The sequence below is a fragment of the Erpetoichthys calabaricus genome, chromosome 10 (genome assembly GCF_900747795.2).
Source record: "Erpetoichthys calabaricus chromosome 10, fErpCal1.3, whole genome shotgun sequence".
In the NCBI taxonomy this organism is placed as follows: domain Eukaryota; kingdom Metazoa; phylum Chordata; class Cladistia; order Polypteriformes; family Polypteridae; genus Erpetoichthys; species Erpetoichthys calabaricus.
Window position 1 is genome coordinate 85,586,561 of NC_041403.2, and position 11,912 is coordinate 85,598,472.

At 38.2% G+C, this 11,912-nt stretch overlaps 1 protein-coding gene across 1 annotated transcript in view; it reads right to left on the reverse strand.

Annotated features, from left to right (window-relative positions):
• LOC114658398 (uncharacterized) overlaps positions 1-11,912 on the reverse strand; it is a 75,831-nt gene that overhangs the window by 46,175 nt on the left and 17,744 nt on the right. Inside the window, exons 24-35 of the mRNA XM_051932446.1 lie at positions 11,699-11,752; positions 11,059-11,169; positions 9,268-9,480; positions 8,884-9,026; positions 8,504-8,642; positions 7,021-7,153; positions 6,313-6,499; positions 5,651-5,748; positions 3,639-3,893; positions 2,838-2,999; positions 2,366-2,482; positions 1,306-1,377 (exon numbers count right to left, since the gene is read on the reverse strand). Of these exons, the coding sequence (XP_051788406.1) occupies positions 1,306-1,377; positions 2,366-2,482; positions 2,838-2,999; positions 3,639-3,893; positions 5,651-5,748; positions 6,313-6,499; positions 7,021-7,153; positions 8,504-8,642; positions 8,884-9,026; positions 9,268-9,480; positions 11,059-11,169; positions 11,699-11,752 (1,684 nt within the window). The remainder of the gene's footprint in view (positions 1-1,305; positions 1,378-2,365; positions 2,483-2,837; positions 3,000-3,638; positions 3,894-5,650; positions 5,749-6,312; positions 6,500-7,020; positions 7,154-8,503; positions 8,643-8,883; positions 9,027-9,267; positions 9,481-11,058; positions 11,170-11,698; positions 11,753-11,912) is intronic.

The following is an 11,912-nucleotide window of genomic DNA, read 5'->3' on the forward strand; positions in this document are numbered from 1 at the left end:
AGCTCCGTTTATAGCACTGACTGAGTGGTGGTGCTACAGTCGCCTGCTCCGAGGTGCGAATGAAGCACCTGAGTGATCCCCTCACATATTGTTAGAAACTTGTTGAGAACGGATGAATCTGAAGGCACCACTTTATTTTTATTGGACTGACTGAAAAAGCAAATCACTGCTATAAGCTTTTAATCACCTGGACAAATCAGAAATTCCGTAAAGTACAACATTTTTTCAGACAAATATGTTTGACTTTAAGTATATTAAGGCATTTGACAGAGCATTTACAGATAATCCTGAACCCATGGTAGTATTTGCCACTCCTGCCATGCTGCATGCCAGTCTCTCTCTACAGATCTTCAAGAAATGGGCTGGCGATGAGAAGGATATGGCCATTATGCCAGGCCACACTGTATAGGTGTGAAGAAGCACATCAGAGGTCAGAGCCCATGCAAGATTTGGTTTTTAAAATGGTGCGGCTCTGACTCTGGGGGTGCAGATGTATGTGGGTGAAAAGCTGTGCGGCCCCGGAGTGTTTAATGGGGAAACTGGCTGTTTGCTTATTGATGTGCAGGCACAATCAGCACTGTCATTCCTCACTGGTGCTCCATGGGTTAGAACATTAGAACACTCTAGACGAGAACACGCCATTCAGCCCAACAAAGCTCGCCAGTCCTATCCACTTATTTCTTCCAAGAAAACATCAAGTCGAGTTTTGAAAGACCCTAAAGTCTTACTGTCTACCACACTACTTGGTAGCTTATTCCAAGTGTCTATCGTTCTTTGTGTAAAGAAAAACTTCCTAATGTTTGTGCGAAATTTCCCCTTAACAAGTTTCCAACTGTGTCCCCGTGTTCTTGATGAACTCATTTTAAAATAACAGTCTCGATCCACTGTACTAATTCTCTTCATAATTTTAAACACTTCAATCATGTCACCTCTTAATCTTCTTTTGCTTAAACTGTAAAGGCTCAGCTCTTTTAATCTTTCCTCATAATTCAACCCCTGTAGCCCTGGAATCAGCCTCGTCGCTCTTCTCTGGACCTTTTCTAGTGCTGCTATGTCCTTTTTGTAGCCTGGAGACCAAAACTGCACACAGTACTCCAGATGAGGCCTCACCAGTGCGTTATAAAGATTGAGCAGAACCTCCTTGTTTAGTTGTTGTTAGTTGATAAGTGGTAGCGCTGCTGCTTTGCAGTAAGGAGACTGTGGAAGATTTTGGGTTTGCTTCCCGGTTCCTCCCTGTGTGGATAGCGCTTTGAGTACTGAGAAAAGCTCTATATAAATGTAATGAATTATAATTATTATTATTACCTTGCTTCTTGTTTTTCACTGCAATTAGTCCACTCAGGCTCACCTTTATACTTCTTTGGTCCCGATTATGACCTGTGGAGAGACAACATGGAAATTGGAACCAGCCGCTCCCTCACGTGAACGGGCAATCAGCCCCCATCTCCCCCTTGGCCAGACTACTACTCCCAACCATGAAATCAAATGTCAGAATGCGGCCGCTGACTGCCATGTGATCACAGTTATGGACACTGGCCTCTGCCATACCATAGTGCAGGATGCCTGAGAGAGGCGTGTGGTCATCCAAACGTGGGCTTTCATTACTCCAAAGGCGTGTGGATATGAGACTGCATGTATGCAAAAGCGTTTGGGGTCTGTTTTATATTTGACAGCTCAGCTTGCCTTTAGTGAAGACTTCTCTTTTTCCTTCTAAATCCAAATAAACTGAGTAGAATTAAAGTGGATTGAAAGTTAGAAAGGAGAAATACATGAGAAAGAGGAGAGGCCAGAAGACCACTACAGCAGCACTTGAAAAGAAAGCAAATGTAACAGGATTTGCATAAAATGGAGCATTGATTTGACACGCAGCACATCAAAGGTAATGTTAAAGAAGAAGACGACAAGATTGAAAACACCAGTCAGGTTCAGGAAAAGCAGCAGAGCAAAGAATCAGGAAAGTGAACAGAATCTTAACCAAACTTTCCATCAGGTCAAGAAGGAGAAGTGAATATAAATAATGAAAGAAAGACCGGACGGGAAAGAGAGAAGGTTCATCACACTGAAGAAAAACAGCAAGAGAGTCAGATGTACGCAAAATGGGGTATTGGTGTGACATAGCACTGAGTGTTTTCAACGTTAACTCTTTAAATACATGAGGACGGCTGAGAAAACAGGCCATCAGCCAGTAACACAGAGGCGTGAAATGACTTGCAAGAAAGGTTTATTAAAACACATTAGTTGACTACACATTCATTTTACACAGCAAACTCTAGCTCAACATTCTGTCTTTATGGTATTCTGATCATTTACAATTTTTTGAACAACAAGGTATTGTGTAGTTGTCAGTCGCAGGGTTCAGGGGTCTAAGCTTCGGCGCACAAATCAGCGGGGCACGAGCATTCAGTATAGGCTTCCACCGAATGTTCCATGTCTTCACTCTTTTCAGCAAAGCTACTGTATTGTGCTGGGCTGACAGATGTGCCTGAACAACATAAAAAACACAAAGAGAAGTATTTAGATATGCAGCAAATACAACGAGAACGTTTAAAAAAGCAACAATATACTAGTAAGTGTTAAATGTCTAAGTTACAATAGAAGACAACAAACCATAAGCAGCACTACAACACTTCACCTTCACATCTAGTGCAGTGTACTTGGTCACCATGTTCAGGTCATAGAGTGACGTCTTTTTCTAAACGGTCACGTTTTTGAAATGCAGCAGTAACCTCCTCGAATGAATGAACGGCTCTGCATTCTCAGTAAGCCCCTTGAAGAACCAGGCTAGCCCACAGACCACTGACACGCTACGCCATTGTTTAGTGAATAAGCCAACTGACCTGTTGGGAGGCAGTGGAACCCAACTGTGACTGTAGTGCTTTCGACTGGCGAGCAGCCTTCCTCACATCGTAGGACTGGTTCAGTCGAGTAGCATTTTGATGGCTCTCCGTACAGGGAAATCACTTTGCCAAGATCAATATGTTCATGCTTCACGTTACAACCTTAATTATAATAACAAAAATATACATGTATATGTCACTATTACATCACATGTCCTTCTCTGTAAATGTTTCAACTTGCAATGGCGATTCCCATAAACACACACACATTCCCTCATTTGAAGAACCCTGGCTTCTCCGCTACATGCTGACTGACGCTGCTTACTCCATCTTCTTTGACAAAAGCCAAAGGTCCAAGCCCTCCATGGCTTGTGTTTAAATGACCAGTTAAAATAACCGCCCTCACCAGATTCGTCTTGGCATTTCATCCTCTAGTCTGTCCAGACTCCCCATTAAGGTGCTCAGGTAGGAAGAAGAACCAGCAGGCAGCTGAGCCATGCATGTGATAAAATTAGGACTTGAGCTAAATTACATTTTAGTGTAACTCTAATTCTTTCTAGGACCACCTCTGGAGTCGGGACAGTCCTTATAAAGCTGCTCAAGTGTCAGTAAGAAGAAGCAGGGATCCTTTACCATATGGGACACTAGATTCTAGCAGCCCAGCCTGCTGTTTATGTGCACACGTCAGACTTTCTAATGACAAATTCAGATTAATGAAGAAAAAAGAATTTTTCAGAAAGCAACAAAGAACAAGCCAGTACAGTAAATACAATCCAAAACGGTCTGTCTGTTTTCTTTTACCTTTCTGACATTTCTCTCCTTGTCTTATCCATGAGTGGCCAAACATGCTGGACGACTTGGCCAGATGTCCATTGGGCATCATGAATTCGTGTCTGCTTTCCCCATCATTGCGGCCGCACATTCCACATGTATTCCCTCTCATACTGGACGCCACGGTGACCTTTACTTTCTCGCCATTGAACTTCACTTCTTCTAAGCCACACTTTGATGCCAATACAACGAGGAATTTATCTTCTTTCTTGATCTCAATTGAGCCTTTAACAATGAAAATATTCAGATAATCCAAGTCACTTCTATAATAAATATACAGTACATGCTATGTATGGGGGTGTTATTGGCCATTTACATTATTTAGAGTTGAGTAAAATCAATATAACTCTCTGTAGAACTCTTTGTACAAATCGTATTCATATTTCAATAATTTGTTATCTAATGTGTTCCCAGAAGTTACATTTACAAACTAATAATACATGAAGTGCTTAAAAGATGCCAATTGTACACAGAAATATTCAGATGACACTGTGTGTATATATTTATAGACAGAAACCCACAACGGGACAAAACGAATCACATATCTTAAAACATCTTGTCTTTTATTCCTGAGCTTTTGACACTTATGTGGTATCATCATCAGAGGATAAAGACTGACATACTGGAATCACAGGCAGCATATGAGGACATGGGGGATACGTGGGTGTTGGCCATAAAGTCTTTTATTATTTAGATTTAGTTCTTCCTTTTAAGCCTGCATATGCTGGGTTCGTGTCCTAGTGTCTGTTAATGGCGTTTTCGTTTGAGTGCCATGATACAGCCCACTCGGTGTTAGCCCTGAATCTTACCTGCACTGTGTCCCAGTTAAACGTGTGTCTGGTTGAATTGGTATTTGCTCATATGAGGCCATGTGTCCTTCCTTCTGACAGCACTGTGATGTTCTTATAGACATTTCTCCTACATATACAGCTAGGCATGTGCTACACACTGCGTCTCATGTCTCGGCTGCAGATGTGTTGCTTTTGGGATTAAAAAGAGCTGTCCGCAGAGTGTGTGCAGATTTACACTCTACTTTAATGCTACACCTGGAGAGGATGCACGCTGTCGTTTCTGATACGCCACGGTAATCAGGAAGACTGTACCAGGTAAAATGGGAGATCAGGCTGGGCCAGTTGTTTGCTGAGGTCTTGGTAAATGTTTTGGAGTAGCTTTTTGAAATAGGTAACGTCTTTCATTCTCTTTACTTTCCTTAATATTACAGTGTGTATATCCTTCTGAATAACATCTTAATGCAACTCCATTTATGCGATAAGGGTTGATTGCTACCAAAGTGTAATATTTTGTCCACATAACATTCTTTGCTATACACACTTGTAATCAAAGTGGCGTTGTTACTTCTTTCAATGCGGATGTCCAGGAAGTTGATGCGTCTGTTTCTTTCTCTTACCGTGGTGAACTGAACGGCAGGGAATACCGAGTTGATGTGGCTGTGGAATTCATTTAGCTGGTCGCTTGTTAATATGACATATTTATCATTGACATAGCGTATCCAGAGTTTAGGTCTGAACGGAGTTAGAGCCAAGCTTTCAAATCACTGCATAACAAGTTTAGCTAGGAGTCCTGATAACGGAGATCTCATTGGCATGCCTTCTGTCTGTCAGTAATATTAACCATTAAAATGAAAGTGAGTTTTCTGTCAAAATGACATTAAAAGCATTATGTCCTTCGTGGTCAGCTTTGTTTGTGCCGTTTATGGTAGTGTCATTATTTAGTTTTGAGAGTAAAGTCTCTGTGGCCAGATGACTTGGAATCATGGTGACCACACAACATCAAATTCATATATATATATATTTATTTATTTATATATAAAAACAGTAATCTTAAATCCTTCCTTCAAAAATGTGGAAGCACCGTGTTTCATTTTTCCCCACATAAAGTCTTGTGAGTGAATGCTTGTCACCTTTCATGCTAGGTCACATTATTTATAATTATCAGCAAAGTTCCCACAGCTCATACAATACCTGAGGAGTCCGTGTATGGTAGCCGGGACAGTGGCATCTCATTGTTGTCAATCAGCAGTCTCAGATGGCCATGGCTTGTGGGTAACATTTCAATATCTCTGTTTTTAAAAAAAATACAGTATGCATTATTTGTACAAACACAGTAGTCAACATTGATTTCCCTTTTTATGTCTGGACTTTCTGTTGATTGGTACTTCATGTACTGATAGCATCTTTGTTCCAACCCATATGTTCACTAATTCCTTCAGATCAAACGTTCCTCCTCTTCTATTCTGTACACTTGACCCAGTATACACAGGCTCATTCTTTAATCTAACGACTCTGCCATACATAATAATTATTTTAAGTTGCTAGGAAAATAATGAATTTGTTATACAGTTGTGATATGCCCAATTGAAATGCCTCAGTGAAAACATAAAAATAACGTGAATGCAGTGCAGTGATAGGAGAGCCGCCATAACCCTTCTCCTGTCATATTTATCACTCAAGTCTGTTGCATTATGTAAATCAATATAACCCTGCTAATTCAAGCAGCTTCCATGCAACATGCACATATAGTATCTACAGTATATATATATATACTGTATACTAAAGTTAACAAAATAGTACATTATTAATCAGACGAAAATATCTGTCAGATACTTTCCAAAACATTCACTTACTTGTCACGGATTCGAATATTCAGAGCTGCTAAATTGTCTCCCACAGATGTTCGTTTCAGCAACACTGTAAATTCAGGTTTGGTCCTACAATCCTGAGCTAGGATGTGGTAGCAAGATTTGGGAAGAGCATACGTAAACCGGACATCATCAAAAGTGTCGAATTTGTTTTGTGATGCAGAACACTCCGCTGCCAAAAAAATTAAAACAATAAAAGACTTCATTAGGTTTTTTTTTTCAGCCATAACAATAAATAGATATTTATGACAGAATCTTCCTGTTAATTTTTAATTTTTTCTTAAGTTAATTATGATAGAAAGTTAGCCCAACTTTCAAACAAAGTGGTAATAATTGTATATAACTCAAACGATAATGGGAATAAGTAAGAACTAATGATGAGTCCCCAAATAACAGGTAAACTCTGTTGTCTCATTCAAAATATAGACCCACTTCCAATTAGTTTTTCTGTTGTTATATCTGATAATTACAAATTTTTAGTAGACTATTTTATTAAGATTAAAATACAGAATAGGAATTAAACCAAAAATGTTATTACTACTTTGCAAAATTTTCCATAAACCTTGTCAATATAATTCTTAATGGATTATTTATCAAGCATTAGTGGACTATACAACTGCTGTCATGATTTCTGAATTTTGCTTGCAGAACCAAAGAGGTAAAAGCAGTAACATCTTTCAACACTTGAATTACATCTGCTGGCTTCTGCAATCAGTGTTGGGATTTCAGTGATGCTGTGCAGCAGTCCTGCAGGCTTCTGTTCCGTGCTAAGAGCTGGCTGTGGTACTGCAAACGGAATCTGGACGGCCCTTTTGAATAAAGTCAGCTATCGGAAAGAGGAAGACACAACAAGAGAGGTTACTGCACGCAAATGTTGGTTACCCAGCATCTTCTTACAATGTAAGAAATAAATCTGTTTCCATGTTTTTAATTTTCAAAATGTCACCATTTAAACAATAATCTGATATTTGTAAAGCACTAACTTAAACTCAAATCTGTTCTGCTTCCTTGGCAGTACGAGTGTGGGAAGTGCAATACACACAAATGACAATTTGTGGCGTTCTGCTTTTATGGCTACATGAAATTTACAAGTGAGAGGAGGCATCCCACTGAGCACACAGTAGGAACAAAATGCATTAATTCTTCATTTTTATACATATATGTCCCTAATTAAAAATAATAATAATAATAATAAGCCCTATATATTGGCAGTCCTGAAAGCTCAAGTTAAAATGTACAAAGAGCTGTAAGCAGCAATCCTTGTTTTCTAAATTTTTTTGTGGCCATCCAAGTGGACTTAATGTGGCCACAGTGCTTTCCTGCTGAAATGTGATAGGCAAGTGGCACCAAAAAACCGTGATCACTTGGGGCCATGCATGATCCATGTGAAGGAACTGCATGTGCTTTTCGACTTGTTACTGCCTCGTTCGACTTTGTCCGGTGTTTCTGTGTTTGTGTACTCCTTCTGTTTCACACAAACACGTTGGGCAGAATTCTCACATTAGGTTTGGTGAGGCAGAAAATAAGCATTGAAAATGAACAATGCACATTTACTGTATGTATCTGTTCATCTGTGTAGGACAGTTCCATGAAAATAAAAAGAAGAACTCCAACAGATATAGAAGGCTAACAACCAAACAATGATGATTTTTTGATTTCAACAGCCTGCCATTGTCTTTACAGTAATTAACTGGCCAGAATGCAGGGATGATGTACTTGATGCAAAAACAGAAAGGAAGGAAGAAACAGAAAACAATTAAATATACAAAGCCCACTCATTTTTCTTTGCCCCCTTTAAAAGCTGAAGGTGAAGTATACATTTTGTTCTCCTTGACATTTTAAGAAAAACTAAAGTTGTTTCTGTACGAAAAGCTGTAAAAATAACCACATGCAAGGCTGATTGACTTTTTTCCTCCTTGTGTTTGTTTTTAGAACAAAAGATAATATGAATTACAACAGTCTTCACATGAAGTCTTTAAATGAGCCATTTGTAGCATGATGTTTACAAAAGAAGATGAACTAAAACATTGCCAGGTGTTTTTAGGAAAGAACATTGCAAAATGCTCAGGGTTACATACTGTATGCTGTACTTCAGAGAATTACTGTACTTAACACAGATTTCCGCCATTCTAATTGGTGATACGCAGTATTCAGAGTCTGCTTTCACAAGAAGTACCTTTGGTGTCTTGATGATAGTGTCAATAGTCCTTGGTGAAGTTAGTGCAAAGATGATTGAACACTGGCTAGATGGATTATTCTGCTCTTTCTGTGCGAAGCCCATGAACAGTGCCATTCCTTTAACGTTTTCACCAAACCTGTAGGAACGCATGAGCCATATGGTGTTTTATGGTTAAAATACAACATAACAGAACATCTTTAAACCACTAGTAATTGGAGACTATCTCAGCCGTATTTGACTCATGGTAGAAAGAAATATACTATACTCTGTTTACCAATCGCCATGCTAGTCCAAACAGTTCTACTTTACTTAAACAATATAATAAAAAGAATAAAGTAGTTATGCTGTACTGCATACATTTACATAATAAATCATACTTTTTGTAGGCTTTCCTTGCAGAGCTGGGGATTCTCCACCATTTTGTTGTCAGTTTCACAGATGGGTGGTTTGCTAAGCGACCAGTTTCCAGTTGCATTGCCATTCTGTAGTCCTGGCATTCCTGACCCCATCTCACAATGGCCTGGACATCAAGAACAACAGACACGTGGCATTACAAATATAGAACCTTCTAAATAACACCTCTTTGGAAAATTAGCCTACTGAAGCTTTATATGAATGTGAAATAAACATTATGGAAAGGTAAGTTATAATACACATACTAAAAAAACATGCCAGCTAACAAGAAACCTTATTATCTAAACGTTTTGAAGCAATCACAAAAAATAAACCACCAAAATACAAAAGTGCAATTTTCACATTACCATTCCTTTGTAGTCATTTGCCATCAAGGCGTCAGCACAGACTTGCCACTTGCTCCTCTCTGTGATGTCAGCTGCCATCACTTGGACTCGGGGTTTTGGAGCAGTTAAGTCAGCATAACCAGCCACTTGATAACCTTGTTGCTTTCCATCACTCTTTATGGCGCGAGCCACAATGACAAACACTGGCGAAGAGGAATCTCCCATGTATTTAAACTGCAATGCAAGTTCACACAAAATTAGTGCTAAAGAAATAAAAATGAAACCATTTTTATATTACATCACTTTATTTTACTATTATAAAATGCTTTAGGTATACAATGAAAAAAGGTATAAATATTTTAAAAACAAAATGATACAAGATAAAGAAGCTCTTACATGTTTGCACAAATCATCCTTTTTATTTTACCAACTGGTACCACTTTAATAACACTATTATTAATGTTCTAAGCATTTTTATAATTATAAATTACTGTATAATTGTAAGGCACAGAGTAGCTGATCATCATTTCTGAGATGTTTTTATTAACCATTCATCCTTTTGTCCTTCTAGCCATCCATCAGTCCAAAAGAAATCAATGTTTTGCATAAATATGTAAAACAGAAAAGCATTATTTCATGTGGACAATTTATGAACATATTGCAGGAGTATGAAGAACATGAGTCTCTCCACTGCATTTTGGCACAGGGGAGGGACAAACCCTGGAAGGGGCAGCAATCAAAGCAAACCCACACTCACTGCGAAAATTTTAAGTCACTAATCAACCTAAAATGCACATCTTTGAGTGTAAAGGGAAAACTGGAGTAACTTGGGAAAATTTCAGGCAGAACTGAGAAAATGTGTGCATTCCACATTGAAAGTGACTGGGCCAGAATTTGAACGCACTCTCCTGGCAACAGCATAATTTAAATGCAAAGCTGAGCCCATGATTTTTTTCATGGATTAATAATGTCTCTCTATTATAAAAGGAAATCCTGGGATGAAGCTTTCTCTGAGATTATTTCAACTTCCGCGAGAGATATTTTCAGGTCCCGTGAGACAAGACTTTTTTCCAAGAGATTTTGACAAGTCCTGCACTCCTCTCAAACATTTACATCCATGCCCACGGTCCAGTCACTTCTCATTCATGTGAATGCTATTGTTGGACACAGTTCCTGTGCTCTTAGCTCCAAGCGGGGCCGGAAATAAAAGGCAAAGAGTAGAAGACAAAGTAGAACGTCGTAAAGAGGTTCAAAAACACTGGCGTGATACACAGGCAGAACAGGTTAGGGATTATGAAAGTAATTTCAAAGTCTCCAAAACTGATAGTAAATATCGCATTAGTGCTATCAAATGGAAATTATTACTCGGTGAAATAACGGAACAGTGAAAAGAGAATGAATATATGGACATAGGTGATATGACAGAAGTATGTAGTTATTGTTTAGCTTTAAACTTTAAGTCGGAGACTTGTAGATTTTCTAATTCGTGTTGCCATCAGGGAAAAGTAGTGTTTCTTCCCAATGAAGAGGCCTATCCACGAGATTTAAAAGATTTGTAGAAAGTGAAATCCACATATGTGAGCGGAAGAGACATGAAGTGGCTGGCGCGTAGCGCAGGCCGGGGAGATGGTGAGTGAAGCGAGCAGGGGGTGAAGCCCCCTAGTAATCTTAAAATATTTCTAAAATGTCTGTCTTTCAGTTTTTGCTATCTTTATTAATATAAAAAGTGCAAAATAAGACACATACACCTATATAATTTTATACAGTATATGTATATATTTTAATCTTTGAAGCATTAAACTCTGAATTTACCTGCTTTGACGTAAACATCATCTGACTGCTGCTGCTGCTGCTACTGCTACTGCTGCTGCTTCTGCTACTGCTCTCAGATGACACTCTTACTCGGCTGCCTAATTTACTCTCCTGGGGTATTAAAAAGGGAGAAGATGCTTTAATATGAAAATGAAAATGTATATACTATTATTTTTTTCATTATACAGGTACATTAAGCATAATTATAAAATATGATATTGAACTTTAAAAGGAGTCATATCTAGAACAAGTACCATATGCATATATAAGAACATGTAACAGAATGAATGGATATATATACTGTATATATATATATATATATATATATATATATTGTCTCAAATGACAAAAATTAGACAGGGCGAATCTTAATTGCCATGTCTTTAAAATCTTCCATTTGCATAAAATTGAGCAAAATGCTACAACATATTTAATGCTGACTCAAATCTTGTCTGAAGAACGGGCTTGAGTTGCCTTGAAAGCTTGCATCTTTTTAGTTAGCCAATAAAAGGTGTCATTTTGCTTAACGTCTCACTACATCCATAATGGCTAATTTGGTACAACACCCTAGTACTCTAATCAAGACTATGAATTTAAAGATTTAGTATATAAGAACCAAAGAAAATTGGTTTAATCTTACCATATAATTATGTGCTCTGAATTTGTAATCATAGATTTCTGGATTGCGATTGTTCTGCAAAAAGCAAAAGAGCAAGTCAGCTTTAAAAATGAAAGACTTAAAATCTTTGCAGTTTGTTAACTTTTTAAAGACAACCTAGAGTGCAGTGAAATTATTGCCCTTTTGTAAAACAATTGCATGTTTATGCTAATAGCTAGTTTTTATCACATCAAGT